General features: G+C 41.7%; 1 protein-coding gene across 1 annotated transcript in view; it reads left to right on the top strand.

Annotated features, from left to right (window-relative positions):
• LOC140728591 (extended synaptotagmin-3-like) overlaps positions 1-23526 on the top strand; it is a 104261-nt gene that overhangs the window by 30956 nt on the left and 49779 nt on the right. The window contains exons 4-7 of the mRNA XM_073047562.1: positions 1357-1433; positions 11444-11513; positions 14224-14313; positions 17493-17548. Of these exons, the coding sequence (XP_072903663.1) occupies positions 1357-1433; positions 11444-11513; positions 14224-14313; positions 17493-17548 (293 nt within the window). The remainder of the gene's footprint in view (positions 1-1356; positions 1434-11443; positions 11514-14223; positions 14314-17492; positions 17549-23526) is intronic.

Below are 23526 nucleotides of genomic sequence, written 5' to 3'. Positions count from 1 at the left end.
GAATAGGTTCAGAAGGTACTTAATAAAGTGTCCACTGAGTGTATGTTCCCCAGTGGATTTGGAGTTACTTACCAAATTATGTATTTGAAAAATACTTCATGAGGACTAGGCAATCGGTTGTTCCTGCCCTTAACACAGTATACACAATAGCGCTTTAATGCATTTTCTGGTTATAATTCCATTTTGGCTTCTCAGTTTTGGGATGTAATAATGTAATGTTCCTGCTGTCTCTGGCAGTGGTAATATATCACCTAGTAGTTCTAAACCACACGTACACATTTGATATGTGTTGGTTAGGATGGGTTGGTAAGTGCCAGTAAAGAATTGCTGCCTTGTTTTATTGATGTATGTACATTGGTGGAAAAATACACAACGCATCAATTTTCCAAGGATATCAGTCAGTGGCTTACCAATCAGACACTCTTAAAATCACATTTCAGTGAATGAACTAGAAGTTTCCTTCACTACGTGCAAGATTCGGAGAAAAGTTAGCATAAGGCTTGCTTTGAGAGACAAAAGAGAAGATTAGACCTTGGTTTAAAGCAGACAGTGGAGAAGAGGGGAGTAGAAGTTTTGTCTATCTTTCTTGCTTTCACCTGACTGTTTGGACTCCTGCAGTTCTGATAGTGTCATTTTCTGAAACGTTATCTCTGTTTCCCCGTCTAAGGAATGCCGCCTAGCTCTCCCCATTCCAGATCAGCACTGTCCTTATCTCAGGCTTACTCCCTCTTCTTTCTCGGCCACCACCCCACCAGCGCATCCTCTCCATCCCCCCCTCTCCCAGTCAAGAAGTCTAGTGGTATCACAAACACGAGAAAGTCAGCAGATCCTGGAAGTCCGAAGCAACACTCAAAATGCTGGAGGAGCTCAGCAGGTCGGTCGGGCAGCACCTATAAAAAAGAGTGAACAGTTGGCGTTTCAGGTCGAGACCCTTCTTCAGTCCTGTTGAAGGGTCTTGGTCCAAAACATCAACTGTTTACACTTTTCCATACACGCTGCCTGACCTGCTGAGTTCCTCCAGCATTTTGAGTGTGTTGCCTCAGAAGTCTAGTGGTTTGCTTATGTTTGGATAAACTGTTAGCTACAAGGCACAGCTTGAAGGAGGCTACGTTTGACCTTGTCTGTTAGAAGACTGTCTCTATGAAGCATCTGGTAATGTTTTCACATTAGTGTATCAAATTTAAATTCCTGTGCATTCTCCACCAAAATTTTAAAAGGTCTTTAAGGCATTGGATCACTTAAGCTTCTGTCAAATGAAGATGTAGATTGTTGTTTTAAGCTTATTTTGAATGAGATGTCTGTAACAATGAACTTTAACTTGGGGAGAGTTGCTAATAAACCTTAATCCTTTTCCAGTCGCCTAAAATCTCTGGTGTCAAAGTGTACACTGAGCAGGTTGACAGACGGCAAGTGATCATCGATCTGCAAATCAGGTAATTCCATTTTACAAAATGTGGGTTTTTTTTGCATTGTTTATTCGGTAAAGATCTGTCTATATTAAATTACTTGCTTTACCCGTCACTGATCCTAATTATATTTCCAATATCACCTTTCTGTTGTGGATGATATGTCAACAATCACTATTGTAAAACAGTGGAAGCAGGGACAGAAAAAGGATGAAATGTTAACCCTTTTCATTGAATATGAATTGGCGAATAGTTCACAAGGAATAAATTAGCCTCTTTAGTACCCAGGACTAAAGAGGTGTGATGCCTGGAAAAAGGCAGCATCCATCATTCAGGACCCACCCCCCACCCCCAGTCACCCAGGACATGCCCTCTTCTCACTGTTACCATCGGGACAGAGGTACAGACACCTGAAGGCACTCATTCAGTGATTCAGAAACAGCCTCTTCCCATCTGCCATTCATTTTCTGAATGGACGTTGATCCCATGAACACTACTTCACTATTTTTCTTTCTATTTTGCCTATTTATTTTTCTTTTTCTTTATTTTTCTCGCTGGGTGGGTGGGGGTGTGGTGGCATCCGCTAGTCTCGTGAGACCATGGATCTGCGCCTGGAATGGTTCCCAGGGTGCAGCCCTGGGCAAGGTTGTATGGAAGACCAGCAGTTGTCCATGCAGCAAGTCTCCCTCTCCACGACACCAATGTTGTCCAAGGGAAGGGCAAGGCCCGATACAGCTTGGCACCAGTGTCGTCGCAGGAGTTGCCAGAACAAGGTTGAAGACAACGTCAGACTGCCTTAGGGACTCCAGCTCCGGAGTTGTCCTCGGGGTTTACTCCCAAAGCCTTTCCCATGAGTGGGTATGGCCACAAGGCAGCAGAGGTTTGAAATCAGAGTTTTTCTTCTCTTAGATGGACTGCCTTCCCAGGCTGACAAGCTGCATGGGGTGGGGGGGGGGGGGGGTATTGATGTCATTTCTTTCAACAGCTCCATGGTCTTTCTGTATTTTATGGCTATATGGAGAACACAAATATCAGAGCTATATTGTACGTACATACTTTGACAATAAAAGGAACATGTGAACGTTTTGAGATATATATAGCGTGTGTATGTGTGTATATATTGTACTGCTGCTGTAAAGTGAACAACTTTCACAACAAATGCCAGTGATATTAAACCTGATTCTGTTTCTGATTATTTGGGGCAAAATGATAAAATAATTTGAAAATAATCCAAATTTAGAATGATACAATGTACGCATAGATCAGTCAAGACCTGGGTTTGATGTTAGCCATTCAAACAAAATTTCATTCTTCCCAGTCAGCATTTGCATTTTCTTTTCTCTTTGAACCTGATTTCAAGTTGTTTATGATTTAGGAAAAATGACTCATTGCTAATTTAGCATACTGAACCTATCAAATTAATATTTAAGTGAATTGGCAGTCCTTGGGGAACTTGTGAGAGCAGTCGGTGCCGATTCATCTAAATTCAAATTAAATATTGTTCAAAATATAATGCTTAAGTATAGAATAAGAACAATCTCATACGAGATGTTTTTGCGGACCCAGGTCTGTGCTTTATTCCTCTGCAGTTATTTTTCTTCATATCCTGTCTGGTTCTATCAGAGGATGGTTAGTGCAGGTCAATGGGAGTAATCAGTTTAAATGGTTTTGGCATGGACTAGATGGGCTGAAAGGCCTATTTCTATGCTGTACTTTTCTATGACTGTGACATAGCTCTTTTATGCTTGTATCATTTGACTACCAGGATGATAACGATAAAACCATACAGACAGTGTACTTTCATCATTAAGCAACTCCTTTATTTCCTGTACTCCACAAAGTCCTAAACAATTAAATGAAGGTACTGTACAGTGTAAAAGTCTTGGGCACACACACATATATTACAAGTACAATGGTTCCCAGCCTTTTTTTTTATGCCATGGACCCCTACCGTTAACCGAGGGATCCGTGGACCCCAGATTGGGAACCCCAGATCTAAGGTGCTTAAGACTGTACATGTCAATATGGAAGCAACTGGTGCTGATTCATCTAAATTAAAATTAAGAGCAAGTTTGTAAATTTGGTTGGATTAAAGGATTTTGGGAATAATGAGGGTGGAGCGCCATGGGAGGGGTGTGGGACAATTGGCAGAGAAGGAGCGCCAGGGGCGTGGGCTGTTGTACATGCAAACACACCCAGCCTTGAGAAACCAGGCAAGGTTGTTTGATCCCAAGCAATGGGTTAATGGTGATTACAGAAAGTCTCTCTGGTGCTTCCTGCTCCCTCCCCTCTCCCTTCCCCTTTTCCCAACCATGATTCCCCTCTCCCTGCCCCCTTCCCACTCTCAGTCCACAATAGAGACTCACATCAGAATCGGGTTTATCATCTCCCACATATATCATGAAATTTGTTTTTATTTTGTGGCAGCAGCGCAGTACAAAATATAAAATTTCTACAATACTGTGCAAAAGGTGGCACTTAAAGGCAATGAATCACCAGGACCTGAAGACCTGCATCACAAAGTATTAACAGGTGACTGTGGAAGTATTGATGCATGAAAATCAATCGGGCAGCTCATCGACCCAACATGTATGTGTCAATCATCATGTACGTTAATCCCATTTACCAGATCTTAACCACAGTCTTCCATGTCTTAGTGATTCAAAAATATCTTGTTTAGAAACACTTCATATGTTGTAAGAATCCCTCCCACCTCCATCACACCAGGCTTTGAATTCCAGAGTACTCTCCTTAGTCTGGATGAATTTGGCTCCCACAAAGGCAGAACGGTAGCGTAGTGGCTAGCACAACACTTCCCAGTACAGGCGACCCAGGTTCAATTCCCACCACTGTAAGGAGCCTGGATGTTCTCTCTGTGACTGCATGGGTTTCCTCGGGGATGGTCTAGTATCCTCCCACAGTCCAAATATGTATTGGTAACGTAGGTTAATGGGTCATTTCAAATTGTCCTGTGATTAGGCTAAATCAGGGGTTTGCTGGGTGGTGCCACTCGAGTGGCATAAAGGCCTATTCCATCGGTCCTGTATCTCAATAAATAAATTAACTAAATTAAACTGAGGAAAGGCTTAACACCATCCAAGACACTAAAGTAACTTGACTGATTAGCACCCCACCCCATCCACACCCCGAAACATTCATTCCTTCTACTACCAGTGAACAGTGCCTGCAGTCCTACCACCGACAAAAGGCACTGTAGTTACAGCAGCAGGAACTGGCAAACCCATAGTCTCCATCAGTAATGAGCTCAAGGATGCCAGGAACAGACGGGTGACCCCAGCCATTATCAATACTCTTCAGAGATTGTCTGCCTGGCATCAGTAGTCGCATAACCAGGATTTGAGATACGCACCGGTTGCTCATTCAGCCACCTGCCACCTACTCCGATGGCTGCGCATGACCCTGATCAGGGGTGAGGCTAAACTGGTTACGCTGCCTTGTTCCATTGATCTGCACCCGGACCTATAGACCTCCATACCCCTACCATCCGTGTACCTGTTCAAATTTCTCATAAGTGTTGAAACCAATCCCACATACATCACATGCTATAGCAGCTCATTCCACACTCTCACCAGCTTCTAGGTGAAGACGATCCCCCTCATCTTCCCCTTAAAGATTTCAACTTTCACTCTTAACCCAAGACCGTGAGTTGTAGTCTAGCCCAGCCTCTTAATCTGTAGAATTCCTTAGGATTCTCCTTCACCTTGACTGCAGGAGCAACCTCATGCTTTCTTTTATCCCTTCAGATTTCTTTGTGTTCTCTTGCATTTCTTATACTCCATAAGTGCCTCATTTGTTCCTGCTTGCCTATACCAGCTATGTATCTCCTTTTTCTCAATAAGAGCCTTAACTAGAGGTCATGGGTTAAGGGTAAAATGTGAAAAGTTTAGGGGAAACATGAGGGAAAATTTCTTCACTCAGGAGGTGATGGAAGTGTGGAATGAGCTGCCAGCGTAAGTGGTGCACATGAGGTTCATTTCAACATTTAAGAGAAGTTTGGATGGATACTGTATGTGGATGCTAAGGGTATGGAGGGCTCTGGTCCAAGGGTGGTGGTTGATGTGAATAACAGTTTAAGTGGTTTGGCATGGACTAGATGGGCCAAAAGGCCTGTTTTGTGCTGTTGTTTTCTCAAACTCTATGACTAAAAGCTTCGAGATATACAATTTGTCTTTTTTTTCCACGTCTTGTAAACTTGTGAGCATACTGAGTCAGCGTCCAGCTGTATACTCCAGCATGCATGAACTTAGAGTTCAGGTCTAGTATACATCTGTACAATGGCTTGTGAATGAGCCTAAATCAACCTCACCTTCAAAATCTGTTTCTGGATTTCTGAATTAGTCTGAGGTTGGGAGCCAATTTAAATTTCTGAGCTAAGGAAATTAAGCTGCAAGAGGCATTAACCTTAATATTTGAAAACTAAAAACCTGCAAATGTTGGCAATCTAAAACTAAAATGGAAAGTGCTGGAAATATACAAATCAGTCTACACTTGTATGTAGTTGCTGACCTTGCAAATGAACACTTTTTAACATAAGAACACCTCCTCACTACAGCTCATCTACCACAGAAAATATACTGGCTCATATATTAAGACTGGCTGTTTTGTTGGCCTTCTAAACCAAGGGTTCCCAACCCTTTTATGCCATGGACCAATGCCATTAACCAAGGGCCCGTGGACCCTTGGTTGGAATACTGGCTCCAAACAGTCTTCTAACTCATAAAACACTATACTTGCTGCAATGTTATTCATGGGTAATCTGCTCCAAAAATAGATAAAAGCCTGGAGGATTCATTATTATTGGAACAGGAAGTTTAGCCCCAGACTGGCTTTGCGCAGTGCTTTGTTATAGAATCACAAGAAGTTTAGAGGTCACACAATTGTATCAAAATACAGATCACTGGAGAAGATTATGTGAGCTTGACATTAGAATTAAAATGTAGGTTTAAGAAAAGGAGAATATGAATTGTTAATAGTAAGTTATGACTAATTTGTTGTGACAAATGTTGGTGGAACCGGTTTGTTCACATTTCTCTCTCTCTCTCATGTGGGAATACATTGGAAGCTTCGGCAATAGCATAGAAGTAGTTAGATAAGCATTGTGGTTGAAACAGGGGGCACAATCCTTGCTGACTACATGCATGAAATCAATCTGAAGGATGCAGTTGTTCCGCTACCTTCACATCCAAGTATTGCGCTGTGTTTCCAGAAAGGACTCTTGCTTAGATTATAATGGATTTGATGTTTGCTTTGTAATTTAACCTAAACTATTCCCAACCTGCACCAGATCTGTTCAATCCTTAGTCTGAGTGCAGGACTATCTTGAGGGGAAAAAAATTGACCCTGCCTCGTCCAGGTGAGGAAGTAGGTGGAAAAATGTATTGGAGCAAAAATGGCATCTAAATTGAACAATTGAAAAACGATGCATTCAGTCCACAGGGCAGTAATCGTATGTTTGGGAGACTTGGGTAAATTTCATAAAGACCGTATTAGAGGCATCTGTGCACTCCATCCATTTTGAGGCAAAATCTGCACTGCGGGTCAGCTGAAGAGCATCTTCAGGAGCGGCACCAATAAACTCTGTGGGATTTTATGATTTCCCAGAAACCTTGGTATGCTCCAACTGATTGATTCAATGTTGCAGCCAGGAATTTGACAGGAATTTCTTTCTATCTTGTGTCTCCTTTATGATTGCCTGTAAGCCATGATCATAACTAACGTGTCTACAACAAACCAATCTCAGTACAGCCTATTGTCATCATTGCCCCATTGTTTATTCACTTCCTATTGATGCAATGCTACTTGTCATCTCCCACTTGAATCAAGCCAATCTTAGGGAGAAATCTTACAAAGAAGTAGCGAATACGGCCCAGTCCATCACAGGTAAAGTCCTCCCCACCATTGAGCACACCTACATGGAGCCTTGTCGCAGGAAAGCAGCAGCCATCACTGCGGACATCCACCACCTAGGTCAGGATTTCTTCTCATTGCTGCCATCAGGAAGAAGGTAAAGGAGCCTGAGTTTTTACACTACCAGGTTCAGGAATAGTTATCACCCTTCAACTATCAGGCTCTTGAACCAAAGGGTACCAGAGTCTGCAGAGCTCAGGGTGGCCTTATCTACCACCTCAGATTCCAACTGATTGCACTGGAAACTAGTCAATTCTCAATCTGAAGAAATGGTAAATCAGTTCACTCATCTTCACTGGCCCCATCATTGAAGTGTTCCCACAACCTATGAACCCACTTTCAAGGACTCTTCATCTCATGTTCTCAATATTTATTGCTTGTTTATTCAGTATTATTATTTCTTTCTTTTTGTATTTACACAACTTGTGTTTTGCACATTGCTTGAATGCCCACATTGGTGTGGTCCTTCATTGATTCTGTTATGATTATTACTCTCTGGATTTATTGAGTATGCCTGCAAGGAAATGAACCTCAGAGTTATAAATGGTGACTTGTAGGTACTTGCATAATGAGTTTTCTTTAAACATTTGAACTTTAAAATGGGGAAACTGTCCAGCTTTAATATCAGAATCAATTGCATGAACATTAGTCAGCAATTGTAATATGCAAATACCTGCCTATGAGTTCATTCTGAGGTGAATTTCCAAGTCATTATTCAAACCATTCACTGGAACGCTTAAGAGAATCGGCCTCGCGCTTAAACACCAAGGATGTAATGTTAAGACTTTATAACTTGAGACCTCAGTTGGAGTAGTGTGAGCAGTTTTGGGCCCCTTATCTTAGAAAGGTTGTGTTGAAACTGGAGAGGGTTCAAAAGAGGCTCACGAAAATTATTCCAGGATTGAGTGGCTTGTCATATGAAGAGCGTTTGATAGCTCTGAGCCTGTATTGACCGGAATTCAGAAGGATAAGGGGTAACCTCATTGAAACCTATCGAATGGGGAAAGCCCTTGATAGGGTAGGTGTGGTGAGGATGTTTCCTATGGTGGGAAAGTCTAAGACCAGAGGATATGGCCTCAGAGTAGAGGGATGTCCTTTTAGAACCGAGATGAGGAATTTCCTTAGCCAGGGAGTGGTGAATCTCCGGAATCCTTTGCCACAGGCAGCTGTGGAGGCCGAGTCTGTATGTATATTTAAGACAGAGGTTGATAGATTCTTGATTAGTCAGGGCAATGAAGGGATACTGGGAAAAGGCAGGAGATTAGGCTGAGAAAATTGAATCAGCCACAATGAAATGGCGGAGTCAACTCAACTGGGCAAATGGTCTAATTCTGCTCCTATATCTTACGGTTTTAAAACAGCGATCCCCTCCTCTGTAGCATTATGTCCTTTGATGCAGGGCAATGAGAAAACTATGTCAAAATGTGGACCACTTTTCACAACTAGTCTCTTCAGGAGCAATTTTTCAGGAGTGGCAGGTGTCAGTGATAATATGTGGTGCTATTTTGTGTGTGCCAGCACAGCTTCTGATTCACAGGTGACAAAAAAGTATTTGAGGATCAAGACCTCAAAATTCATGGTCTGTCTGGCATAAGTGATTCTTCTGTATGCTTCCCAGTCAGGGTGCAGTGAACTTAAGCATACTCGACTTCACTTCCCGGAGGGCAAACATTCTCATTCCCATTCCAGTGTGTTGGCCCTTGGCCTCCATTTATGCCAAGATGAGACCACTCTCAGGGTTGAGGAGCAACACATTATATTCTGTCTGGGTACCCTCCTGTCATTAGAAAGTCAAGGTGAGTGTACCTGTCATGTCCTCTCCTAACCACCTGTTTCTCTCTGAATATCGTAAAGATTATATAGCCGCATACTTTATTGCTAATGGAAATATGTATAAATTTTAAAGCAGTTTCACAGGGGAGTGTCAACAAAAGCAAACTGCACATTTGAAAGACCAATTTCTGCTTCCGGTGAACAAATTTCTCCCCCCTCCAACCACCTTCCTCTATTCCCCACTCTGACCTTCTCACCTGCCTATTACTGATCCCTCGTCCCCTCCTCCTTCACTTTGTGTACACTCCCCTCCTATCAAATTTCTTCTCCAACCCTTGACCTTTCCCACCCACTTGGCTTCACCTATCACCTTCCAGTTAGCTTCTTTCCCCTTCCCCACCTTTTTATTCCGGCATCTTCCCCCTTCCTTCAAGCTGAGTCCAATAATTAACTATTGGATTCAATTCCCCATAATTCTGAAACAGACACTTCTGCCGCAGGAAGAGATTACCGGATGGACAGAGGAAAGGATGCAAACAGGTTCTCAAAGGTTCCTTGGACAAGTGTAACATCCACCACAGCGTGGAAGTAATCTTTGGTCCGTGAATGCTGAAAACTGAGGAAGAGCATTTGTTGCAGCATGAGAAATCTTGATCCTATTGTTCAAGAGCACAGAGCAGTCTGGTTTAAGTGGTCAATCAAATGTTTCTGATCTTTTCAAGCACCTGCTATGTTATCTTCGGCAGAGTCCAGGTCGGTCTTCTCTATCACCTCAGGTCCACAGGAACTGCACTGGAAATTAGTCACCCTTAATCCCAAGAGTTGGGTAAATCAGATCATTATTGTTACATGTACCAAGGAGGTACAGCAAAAACTTGTCCTGTATACCATTCAAACAGAACAATTAATTACAGCAGTATGTTGAGGGGTACAAGGTAAAATAATGAAAGTGTAAAATGAAGTGTTACAGAGAAGGTGCGGTGCACATTGACAATAGGTAAAAGATCACAACAAGGAAAATTGTGAGGTCAATTGTCCATCTTATACTGGGGAGCCATTCAATCATCTTAAAACAGCAGAATAGAAGCTGTACACACACAAAATGCTGGAGGAACGCAGCGGGTTAGGCACATCTACGAAAATAAATAAACGGAAAAGATTCTGCAGATGTTGGAAATCTGGAGCAACACACACAAAATGCCAGAGGAGCTCAACGGTTCGAAGCAGGCCAGGCAGCAGCAATAGAAATGAATAGATAGTTGATGTTTTGGGCCGAAACCCCTCTTCAGGACTGAGAAGGAAGGGCAGATGCCAGAATAAAAAGGCAGAGGTAGGGGAAGGAGGCTAGCTGGAAGGTGATAGGTGAAGCCAGACAGGTAGGAAAGGTCAAGGGCTGGAGAAGAAGGAATCTGATGGGAGAGGAGAGTGGTCAGTAGAAGAAAGGGGAAAGTAATAAGCAGAATAGAAGAGTTAAAAGGTCAGAGTGGGGAATAGAGGAAGGGGGAGGGGAAACCTATATTCATGCCATCAGGTTGGAGGCTACCCAGATGGAATATAAGTTGTTGCTTCTCCACCCTGAGGTTAGTCTCATCTTGGCACAAGAATAGAAGCTGTCTTTGAGCCTGGTGGTATATATTTTTGGGCTTCAGTATCTTCTGCCTGATGGGAGAGGGGGAGAAGTGAGAATGTCTGGGGTAGGTGGTGTCTTTGATTATGGTAACTGCTTTATTGAGGCACAGAGAAGGTTAGATAAAATCAGTGGAGGGGACCAGGTTTCTGTGTTGTGTCCACAGCACTGTGCAGATATTTTGCAGTTATACAAGACTGCATAAGAAGAAATTGCATTTATTAAGATTTAATTTGCTTTTTTAAACAGGCATTAAGATGTGTTTCATTGCATAATTTATTTTCAGAGCCCAAGTCATTTTGAACAACTAATGAATAATAACATAAGGAACAAATTCCTAAGTTTTCTTTCTTAACAGAAGAAAACTTAAGCCAGTACTTATTTTTGGAACACAAAATTCGTATTCTGTCAGTAGAAAATCATGGCAAGTGTAGCTGTCATGTCCTCCCCTAGCCACCAGTATCTCTGTGAACATTGGCAAAGATTATATAACTGCATATTTTATTGTTAATGGAAATATATATACATTTTAAAGCAGTTTTGCAGAGGAGTGTGACAAAAGCAAATTGCAGTTTTGAGAATTACAATAAACTTGACGTTGCCGTCTGCAAATTAGAAAAATTATTGGTTGCAGTGCAATGTCGTAGCTGTGTGCCCCATGGTGATGACTTAGCAAATGTGAGTTTCATTTGAAATGTTTCTGTTCCAGTTACGTTGGGGATTGTGAAATTAATGTGGAGGTGAAGAAAGTATGCAAAGCTGGTTTAAAAGGAATCCAGGTAGGTGGTAAATCTTTAAAATGTATTTAAATACAATCTCTTTTAAATTCCTTTATCTATGTCTCCACCCTTCCCCCTCTGTCCCTATAACTTATTAAGTAGTTGTTAAGTAATATATTGGAATGGTGAAGGTTACTCATTATCCAAGGTTAGAATAGAATAGAACTTTATTGCCATTCCTCAAGACAACAAGATTGCGGGGCTACTCCAGTCTGTGCAAAACAGATATTTACAATACATGTGGTGCAGCTTAATTTTTTTTAAATCCCGTATTTACATGCAAAAATTGACTTTGATAGTCAAAGGCCGGGGTGTAGCATTATTCAGCTGCACAACAGTCCTTGGGAAGAAGCTGTTTTTCTGTCTAACTGTTTTGTCTAAGATGTTTCTGTATCTCCTACCAGATGGCAGGAGATTGAACAGACAGTGTCTGGGATGGGATGGGTCTTTAATGATGTTACAAGCCCGCCATAGGCATTGAGAACTGTAGATTGTCTCCAAGTCCGGTAGTTGGGTCCCAATGATGTGCTTAGCTGCCCTAATCACCCGTTGGAGTGCTTTGTGATCTGTCTTGCTGCGGCTAGAGTACCACACTGTCATTCTGTATGTCAGTATGCTCTCTATCACACATCCGTAAAAGCTGGCCGGCAATTCTGGGGGCAGATTAGCTCTCCTTAAGCACCACAGATAGTAGAGTCAATTTTGTGCCTTCCCTACTATCGAGGTTGTGTTGACAGACTGAAACTGAGCCCACATTCATGAGCTGCCAAGGCGATCACACATTGCAACATGGGACCCAAGACCCCAGCACCTTCCACCAGCAGCAGCGAGAGCGAGACTTGTTAAACATGAGCAGACAGCACTGAACACCCATTCATTTGCTGCTCTTGTCCTCATCGATTTTAATCTTGCTCGACTCTTCAATCAGGCCACAGCAATGGACCCGACCACGAGTTCACGTCCTGCCATTTAGGCATCAGTGCAGTCACCCTCCCAGGGTCAGCCACAGCCGCACTCCAAACCAAATCCCCCAGGAGACTGCAGGCATGCCAGATCATTCACTCAGCCTGAAAGTACATTCTTTAAAGGAAAATTATGCAATTGATCACAGTGCAGAGGAAGAAGTTTGTAGAAGAAAGAGGGTATCCAATAGTTTTGTAAGCTCTCAGTGAGATGTTGCCATTGGTCGCTCATCTTGTCAGAGAAAAGTATTAATGATCATTTATTCTGTGGAATCATGAGAGAGATTTGATAGACTAATGATAAAATAAGTCAAAGTCAGCCTGGTTTCTGTGAAGGGAAATCTTGCTTGGCAAATCTGTTGGAATTGTTTGAAGAAGTAACAAGCAGGGTGGACAAAGGAGATGTAGTGGATTTCATTTACTGTGATTTTCAGAAGGTGTTTGATAAGGTGCCACATGTGAGGCTGCTTAACAAGATAAAATCCTATGGTGTTACAGGAAAGATACTGACATGGATAGAGGAATGGTTGACAGGCAGGAGGCAGTGAATGGGAATAAAAGGGCTCATTTCTGGTCGGTTATCAGTGACTAGTTGTGTTCCTCAGGAGTCAGTATTGGGACTGCTGCTTTTCACATTGTTTGTCATATGTGAATTGACGGCTGTGTGGCAAAATTTGCAGATGATACAAAGATAGGTGGAGGGGTAGGTAGTGCTGAGGAAGTAATGTGATGGCAGCAGGACTTAGACAAATTGGAAGCGTGGGCAAAAAAGTGGCAGATGTAACACAGCGTTGGGAAATGTATGATAATGCATTTGATCAAAGGAACAATAGTGCAGATTATTATCTAAGTGAGGAAAAAATTCAAACTTTGGAGGTGCAGAGGGACTTGTGCAAGACTCCCAAAAGGTTAAGTTACAGTTTGAGTCTGTGGTAAAGAAAGCAAATGCAATGTTGGCATTTATTTCAAGGTGAATAGAATATAACAATAAGGAGATAATGCTGAAGCTTTATAAGGCACTAGTCAAGGCTGCACTTGGAGTATTGTCAACAGTTTTGGACCTCTTATCTCAGAAAGGATGTATTTTCATTGGAGATAGTCCAGGGGAGGTTCATGAGGATGGTTATGGGAATGAAGGGGTTAACATATGATGAGCATTTGGCAGCTTTGGACCTTTACTCACTGTAATTTAGAAGAATGTGGGGGGAATTCATTGAAACCTACCGAATGTTGAAAGGAGTAGATTAGGTGGATGTGGAGAGAATGTTTCATCTGGTAGGGTATCCACAACTAAAGGGCAGAGCCTCAAAATTGAGGGGCAAGCTCTTTGAACAGAAGTAAGGAGGAATTTGTTTAGACAAAGAGTTTTGAACCTGTAGAATGCTCTGTCAGACTGTGGTGGAGGCCAAGTTGGGGGATATATTTAAAGCAGAAGTTGATTGTTCAGGGCATCAAGGGAAATGGTGAGAGGGCAGGTGTATGGAGTTGAGTGGGATCCAGGATCAGCCATGATGAAATGGTGGAGCGGACTCAATGGGCTGAATGGCCTAATTCTTCTCCTATGTGGTTTGTTCTTATTTGAATGATTAGCATATTGATTTATTCCATGTAGAGAAGTAACTGTAACTACCTGTAGACTTGTTGGATTGCTTTGCTTGGCATGTTTGCATGCTTTTGTGATGTTGCTGATGGGGAAAGTAATGGTTCTTTAGAGCTGGCAATTGTTAATGCCCGTGTTTGTGTGACAGCTGCATGGTACACTCCGAGTGATCCTGGAACCTCTGTCAAGTCAGATGCCTCTGGTTGGAGCTGTTACCCTGTTCTTCCTTCGCCGACCGGTATGATTCCCTTGCTATTTGCTTCATTTGTTTACCTTTTTGATAATTAACTGATGTCTTTTTATTCAAATTGATGCCATTCTTAATATGGATGGGAGGCAGAGTGGAGATATGTCTCTGCCAAAGGAGGTGTAAAGTGCTCCTTCCCTCCACTAGTCTGCAGGTCACCCTTGGGCAAGGTGCACCATCTGCCTAGCCCCCGATCAGGGTCGTATGAAGACACGGGAGCAGGTGGTGGATGGTCATATGAGCAGCTGGTGCATATCACGTCCTGGTTATGCAACCACTGACACCAGGCTGACAATCTCTGAAAAGTATTGATAATGGCTGAGATCACCTGTCTCATAAAGACTCTTCCAGAATTTAGCAATGGCAAACCTCTTCTATGGAAAGTTTGCCAAGAAAATCATGGTCCTGAAAAGATCTTGATCACCCATATGATGTGACACAGCATATAATGATGGATGATCATGAATATCCAGGGTCAAGGATGTCCTGCAATGACTACAGGATATTCTGAGAGGGCAGGAGAGCAACTAGAGGCTATGCTCCATTTGGGTACCAACAACATAGGCGGAATCGGGGATGAGATCCTACAAAGGGATTTTAAAAAGATAGATCAAAAGGTCCTCAGGGTTGTAGTTTCCATTTTACTACTGATGCCACATGCTGGTGAGGTGAGAAACAGATCCACAGTGCAGTTCCACACAAAGCTAAGGGGCTGTGCAGGAGGAAGGACTTGCAATTGGTGGATCATTGGGGGTCTTCTGCAATACAGGTGGAATCTGAACACACACCGGTGACCAATGGTGTGACTTAGGGATCTGTTCTGGGACCCCTACTCTTTGTGATTTTTATAAATGACCTGGATGAGGAAGTGGAGGGATGGGTTAGTAAGTTTGCTGATGACACAAAGGTTGGAGGTGTTGTGGATAGTGTGCAGGGCTGCCAGAGGTTACAGCAGGACATTGATAGGATGCAAAACTGGGCTGAGAAGTTGCAGGTGGAGTTCAACCCAGATAAGTGTGAGGTTGTTCATTTTGTTAGGTCAAATATGGTGGCAGAATATGGTATTAATGGTGAAACTCTTGGCAGTGTGGAGGATCAGAGGGATCTTGGGGTGCGAGTCCATAGGACACTCAAAGCTGCTGCGCAGGTTGACTCTGTGGTTAAGAAGGCATATGGTGTATTGGCTTTCATCAATCGTGGGATTGAGTTTAAGAGCCGAGGAGTAATGTTGCAGCTATATAGGTCCCTGGTCAGACCCCACTTGGAGTACGTACTGTGTTCATTTCCGGTCACACGTGGAAACCGTAGAAAGGGTGCAGAGGAGATTTACGAGGATGTTGCCTGGATTGGGGAGCATGCCTTATGAGAATAGGTTGAGTGAACTCGGCCTTTTCTCCTTGGAGCAACAGAGGATGAGAAGTGACCTTATAGAGGTGTACAAGATAATGAGAGGCATTGATTGTGTGGGATAGAGGCTTTTTCCGAGGGCTGAAATGGCTAGCATGAGAGGACATAGTTTTAAGGTGCTTGGAAGTAGGTACAGAGGAGATGTCAGAGATAATTTTTTTATGCAGAGAGTGGTGAGTGCGTGGAATGGGCTGTCAGCGACAGTGGTAGAGGTGGGATATGATAAGGTCTTTTAAGAGACTCCTGGATAGGTAGATGGAGCTTAGAAAAATAGAGGGCTATGGGTAAGCCTAGGTACTACTAAGGTAAGGACATGTTCAGCACAGCTTTGTGGGCCAAAGGGCCTGTATTGTGCTGTATTTTCTGTGTTTCTATTTTTCTATATGATTTACATCTGAACTTGTGGGGAATCAATATCCTCACTGGGAGGTTTTCTCATGCTATTTGGAAGGGTTTAAACCGGAGTGCCGTGGGAGGGGTGCGACCCACAGCAACAGGGCAATAGGTGATAGGGTTAAGGGCTAGGAAGATAATCTGACAAGTAGGAATGAAAAGAAGGTTAACAACAGATAGGTTAGTAAACCTGGGTAGTCTGGTGGGCTGAAATGTGTTTATTTCAAGGCTAGGAGTATTGTGGATGGGAGAATTAATTTATGTCAGTACATGAAATTACAATGATGTTGTTTCAGAGAGACCTGACTGCATGAGGCTCAGGACTAGTTTTTGTTATTTAGACAGATTGAGGGGGGGGGGGGGTGGTAAAGTAGGTGGAGGTTTTTCACTACTGGTAAGACAGAATTTCAAAACAGAACTCAGGAAGCCACACCGGAGGGCTCATCCACAAAGACAATTCAGGTGAGGCTCCACAATAAGGAAGGTACAGTAATGCTCGTGGGTTATACTACGGGCCCCTAGTAATAACCAAGAAGGAACAGATATGAAAACTGATTATCAAAAGGTGCAGAAAAAATAGGGCTTTGACAGTGAGGTCATTAACTTCCCCATAATTGATTGGAACTTCCCTAATAGTAGGTGATAGGTGGATCCAGATAGGGAAGGGATGATGGGAAGATGAAAGCAGGTTGTGTGAAGGGATGGAAAGGTGGACCAGTAAATGTGCTTGGAAGGTCTGTGGAAGGAAAATTCATTGTTAATGCCATCTAGTAGTAAACAGAACCCAAACAGAATGGGATGTTTTTCCAGTTTGTATTTGGTCTCTGCAGCATTGGTGAAGACTGAAGACCAACAGGTCAGTTTGGGATTAGGAAAGAGTGAAAATGACATGCATTTGGAACTCAGTGTGACCAACACAGACAGCACAAACGCTCTACAAAATGGTTTCCTAATCTCTGCTTGGTTTCGGCAATGTAATTAGGTGATGGCAGACCACCTGTGCTTTGTTCAAGTACTGGTACTGGGCTTGCAGTTCCAGAGATTATTTGACATTTTTATCCATGCTTTTTATAATCTGCCCATATTTTCTTTCAGAATGCAGGATTAATAGAGAGAACATTTAAAAAAATAACTATCCTGTTGGAAATGGGTGCAAGGAGAAATCTGTTTAATATCAAATAGATCTCATGACAGCGTGATTTCATGACAATATCCTGATTCAGTTAAATTATCTTTCTACTTGTGCTTTTGGTAACAATGAGCTATTTTTGATATTAGGCCAATGTCATTAAAAGGTTTCAAGCTGAATTATGAATGTACAAAAGTGAAAATGTAATCCTTAGATGAAGCAAAGATCTGTTTCACCTCAGGTGCTGGAGATCAACTGGACAGGACTAACCAATTTACTGGATATTCCTGGACTTAAGTAAGTATATTTTATTTGGATATTATATAAGTATTTAAACTTTTGTGAGACAGCAAGAACTGATTTGGATGTTGGCTTTACAGTGAACTGAAAGAACAATATAACATTGAATAATTCTGTATATACAGGAGGTGTCTAATAAAGTGTCCACAGATGTGGTGAACTACATATACCTGTCTGGACACGCCCCTCTGCTGACTGCTCCTGTGGCTCCTCCCACAGACCCCTGTATAACTCCCGTCTCCGAGAGTTATTGATGGTGCATCAACAGAGTGTGGTTTTCAGCTGCTGTAGTGTGGTCTTTTGACTTCAAATGCATCTTCAACTGAATTGCAACGTTTGTAGAGTGTCCTGTATTACTGTTCTGTGCAAAAGGTGAAATGGTAATTTTATAGTTGCAAAACCCTGTTCCAGGGATTTTGTACATTGACATGTGCTACGGTGGGTTTAAAATTGAACTTTTTGCAATACTCTTATTTAGGGGAATAAAGGGTGACGTAGAACTTGCAACTTCTGCTCAAAAGCAGAGCACCTGTGTAAGGCACCAGTGTAGGTTGTGTACGGAAGTCTTACAAAATGTTTTACGTCCCTTTAAAATGTAGTGCTGAGAACCTGCATGATGAGCTTGAGCTTGCACTGTTCAACAGTCCATCAGGAGACTCCTCAAATGAATGCATCATTATTTAACCTGTAAAGGTGCCAGTAGCAGGCTTTCAAAGTCTTAAAATAGTAATGTAATGGGGGGGGTGTGTATGTGTGTAAAAATATATAAAATATTACTCTATGGATAGACAAAATCAATTTATTTATCTATTCATCCATCCAGCAACAATGCATACATTAGGATGCTCTTCATTAACAGCTCAGGATTCCATGTTATCATCCCCTGAAAACTAATCAATAAGATTCAAGTCCTAGGTTTCAATACCTCCTTGTGCAACTGGATCCTTGATTTCCTCACTTGCAGACACCAGTTAGTTCTGTTATATACCCCTAGGGTTTGTTTTTTCTGTGGACTGTCACTTTAAAATGCCGGTAGAATGAGACTGACTTTTAGACACTGTTTGAGCTGCTCCAGAGAGGGGGAGAGGTGGAGTTATTTGATGGACAGTGAATGTTTATGGATTCTTGTGGCCTGTTTTGAATATAAAAGGACACACAGGCACACGTGCTCAGAGTCAAGATGGATTTGGTCAATGGAAGGACCCCAGTGAGTCAGTCACTGGTTTAAACTTTCAGTAGCCCAAAAGGGGTGAGTTAAGATTGATCCAGAGTATTGATAAATGACTCTGTCTAAGTAGCCCATGAGGCTACGAAAGTGTGATTGTCACTTAGTTAATCCACAGGAGTGGGTTCTCTGGTGTGGGAAAACCTTTGTGAATACCATGTGTGTGTTTACCCTTTGTCTGGGTGTGGTAGTTCACTGAAGAAAGGCACTCCTGTGGCAAATCACTGTTAGAGTTATTTTATATGTCGTGGAACTGGATAAATTGCTATCAAGTTGTATGTGATTGGGTAACCTTGTGGAATCTACTGGTGTGTTGACCTTGGCTGGGTTGTGGTTCCCTTGAAGATGGTCCCCCTTCGTGATAAGTTACTGTTGGTGATAATCCATGTGTGGATTTTGTTTGACTATCCTGTGGCCACCACTTTGGGATGTCCAGTAGCTGAATTCGGGTGTGGTACCACTTGTGTTGAAAGGATATTCATTGAAGATCACTGTCAGTGATACTTCCTGTATGGAGTGGAACAACTTCGGAGATAAAACCTACTGCTGTTGTTATTTTGTATTGCTGTTATGGAATCTGTGGAGTATCGACATAACTACCTTCTCACAAAATTTGCCTTTGGATTACAAACATCTCACTTCAATCCCATGCATCTGAATTGAACTTTTCTTACATACCATCGTAAGACTGTAACTCTTGCCACCTGAGCTTGAATAAGTTTGGGAACTTCATTTACACAGGCGCAGGTGCACTACAGTAGCTCCCGCTCCACTCGCTTTATCCTTCTGACTGTGAGGCTAAGAACAGTGCCACTGCTGTGTTTAAGTTTGCCAAGGACAGCATTGTTGTTGGCTGAATCAAAGGTGATGATTCAGCACAAAGGAGGGAGAATGAAAATCTGGCTGAGTGGTAACATAACAAAAACTTCTATTCAATGTCAGCAAGACCAAGGGGCTGATTATTGACTTCAGGAGGAGGAATGTGGACGTCCATGAGCCAATCTTCATCGGGGATCAGAGTTGGAAAGGGTCAGCAACTTTAAATTCCTTCTTGTTATGATTTCAGAGATCTGTCCTGGGGCCAGGATGTAAGTGTAATTATGAAGAAAGCACGGCAGTGCGTCTACTTTCTTAGAAATTTGCAAAGGTTTAGCATGCTTTGCAGATAGCAAACTTCTTTGCAGATAACAAACTTCTACAGATGTGTGTTGGAGAGTATATTGACTGGTTGCATCACAGCCTAGCGTGGAACCACCAATGCCCTTGACCAGAAGTCTATTAAAACTAGTGGATGTAGCCCATTCCATCAGGGGTAAAGCCATTCCTACCATTAAGCACATCTACGTGGAGCACTCTTGCAGGAAACCAGAATCCATCCTCAAGGGCTCCTACCACCCAGGACATACTCTCTTCTCACTACTGCCACCAGGAAGAAGGTGCAGGAGGCTGAGGACTCACACCATCAGGTTCAGAAAGTTATTACCCATCAACCATCAGGCTCTTGAACCAGAGGGGATAACCTCACTCAACTTCACTCACTCCAACACTGAAATGTTCCCACATCCTATGGACTGACTTTCAAGGACTCTTCATCACATGTCCTCTATTTATTGCTTATTTATTTGTTCATAGGATTATTTCCTTCTTTTTCAGTTTCCTTTCTTGCACATTGGTTGTTTGTCCATCCTATTGGATGTGGTATTTCATTGATTCTATTGTGATTCTTTATATTTACCATAAATGCTCACAATAAAATGAATCTCAGGCTTGTATATGTAATTTGAAAATAAATTTACTTTGGACTTTGAACTATAGTGTCAAGAAACTGACATGGAATTGATGAAAATTAGGATGGCATTCTAAAGACGTGTAGGAATATATGGTAATATAAGCAATAAAGAAAAAGAACGCTTTTGGCTTTTTGACCTTCATAAATCAAAATATTGAGTACAGGAGACGGGATGTTATGCTGAAGTTCTGTAAGACATGGGTGAGGCCTAATTTGGAGTACAGAGAAAATTTACAAGGATGTTGCTAGGTCTGGAGGAGCTGAATAATAAAGAAAGATTGAATAGGTTTGGATTTTATTCCTTGGAGCGTAGAAGATTGAGAGGAGATTTGATAGAGGTATACAAAATTATGAGGGGTATAGATAGGGTAAATGCAAGCAGGCTTTTTCCACTGAGGTTGAGTGGGACTACAACTGGAAGTCATGGATTAAGGGTGAAAAGTTTAAGGGGAACATGAGGGGAAACTTCTTCACTCAGAGGGTTGTGAGAATGTGGAATGAGCTATCAGCACATGTAGTGCATAAAAGCTTGATTTCGATGTTTAAGAGAAGTTTGAAGAGTTACATGGATGGTAGTGGTAAGGTGGGCTATGGTCCACGTGCTGGTCAATGGGAGTAGGCAGTTTAAATGGTTTTAGAATGGACTAAATGAGCCATAGACCCTGTTTCTGTGCTATATTTTTCAATGACTCGATAAAGAACAACATTTTGTGTAGTCCATTTGCCCTGAACAATAGATTTCAAAGTCGGCAATGAAGTGGAAAGGGAGTTGGAACAATATATAACTACTTTGGTAAATGGTTGGTTCAAGCACATCCAAATTTCTTGTTGTCAATTTTCTGGTCAGAAGATAGTCTTTTAAATGTGTTTCCTTTACTTTAAAAATAGAATCAATTAAAGATCAATTAAAACTCTTGCAGTGATATGAAGCCACTTTTTGATGTCTAGTTGTTTTATTCATAAGTTTAATGCCTGCTAATCTGTTGTAAAAGCAACTGTCATAATTTTACTTTTAAAAGTTCCTGCAAATATAATTTAATGTTAGTTCTAGGCTTTGCCACACTTCATAACTAACTTTGTTATTTTGTATTTTGCAAATGAGTGGTTATGTTGCTATTGTTTCTAACATGGTTCAACAAAGACATGTTGGCATCAGTTCATTTTTATTTGTTTAGTTTATATATGTTCCATTTGAGTAAAAAGGACAAGAGAAAATGTACCCATTTCAGGATTACATTCTGAAGTCTTTCTTGTGTCTTGCATGAAAAATTGCCAATGGAAATAGTCTCATTTAAAAATATGCTTATTATAAATAAGCAATGCAATATTTTCTGAAAACTATTAAGTAATGGCAGACACTTATATTTCCATTGATGAACTTTCTAAAAAAAAATGTTTACAACTCACACATTTTGCAAAGTGTGTTTTTCTGTCATTTTATTTCCACCTTTTTTTAATAATGGTTTAATTTTTAATTGTGTTGTGCAATAGGACAACTAGGGATGGGTAATAAATGCTGGCTTAGCTGACAACGCCCACATCCCATAAATGAATTTAAAAATAAATAAATGTAATTAATCTTAATCATGAAGTCTGCCTAAAATGGAATTTAACTGTTTGACAGATTTATTGTTTCCCAAAATGGTCAGTAGACAATAGACAATAGGTGTAGGAGTAGGCCATTTGGCCCTTCGAGCCAGCACCACCATTCACTGTGATCATGGCTGATCATCCACATTCAGTACCCCCGTTCCTGCCTTCTCCCCCATATCCCTTGACTCCGCTATCTATAAGAGCTCTATCTAACTCTTTCTTGAAAGCATTCAGAGAATTGGCCTCCACTGCCTTCTGAGGGAGAACATTCCACATATTCACCACTCTCTGGGTGAAAAAGTTTTTCCTCAACTCCATTCTAAATGGCCTACCCCTTATTCTTAAACTGTGGCCTCTGGTTCTGGACTCCCCCAACATCAGGAATATGTTTCCTGCCTCTAGCATGTCCAAAATGGAATACTAACTAGCCAGTGGTGTGTAGTGGTGTCAGCATTGGACTTTGAAGTGAATAGTCCAGAGTATGAATCCAGTCAGCCTCTTGCACACTTTCCGTCCATGCTGGGTTAAGCAGCAAGCAAGCTACTCGGTCTTGTTAGAAAAACAGACAAATACTAAGGAAATGACAAAAAAATTCCGCCCAATGTGCCACAAGGTGCAAAAGGGAACAACAAAATTAAAGGGGAATGCTAATGTTCAATGGGTTCACAAGAAAATAATCCGAACAGTTAACAATATTTTTGCAATGATAATTAAAATCGGTTACAGTCAGCCCTCCTTATCCGTGAGGAATTGGCTCCAAGACCTCCTGCGGATGCCAAAAAGCAAGGATGCTCAAGTCCCTTATATAAAATGGTGTAGTATTTGCATATAACCTACACATATCTTCCCGTATACTTTAAATCGTCTCTAGATTACTTATAACACCTAATACAATGGAAATGTTATGTAAATAGTTGCTACACTGTCTTGTTTAGAGAATATTGACAAGAAAAAATACCTGTACATGTTCCTCTTGCTTACAACACAAGCAGCGAACGAATGAGATGTGAGGCAAACAATGACCAAACAACAAGTAAAACTTGTAATACCTGTACAGTAGTTGTTACACTGTCTTGTTTAGGGAATAAGGACACTTTGGAGGAGGCTCAATAATACTAAAGTCAGGAACTGTGGAGGCTGAGGGCTGAGGATCTTCAAGTGTTGAACGTCGAGACTTCAGAATTGCAGATGCTTTAGTTAGAAACATTGTATAGGAAGCTGTCTCTTTTTTTCTTTGCATCATCAAACAAATCTTGCAGTGGTTGTAGGCACATTGTTATCCCTCGGGTGACACAGAGGCTTCGTTCCATCGAAAGATTGTAGTCAAGGATCATATCCTTTAACACCTGCGTCTGCTGAAAACCTGCT

The sequence above is a fragment of the Hemitrygon akajei genome, chromosome 5, assembly GCF_048418815.1.
Source record: "Hemitrygon akajei chromosome 5, sHemAka1.3, whole genome shotgun sequence".
NCBI lineage: Eukaryota > Metazoa > Chordata > Chondrichthyes > Myliobatiformes > Dasyatidae > Hemitrygon > Hemitrygon akajei.
The sequence above is the reverse complement of the archived record's forward strand: the minus strand, read 5'-3'. Positions and strand labels throughout refer to the sequence as shown.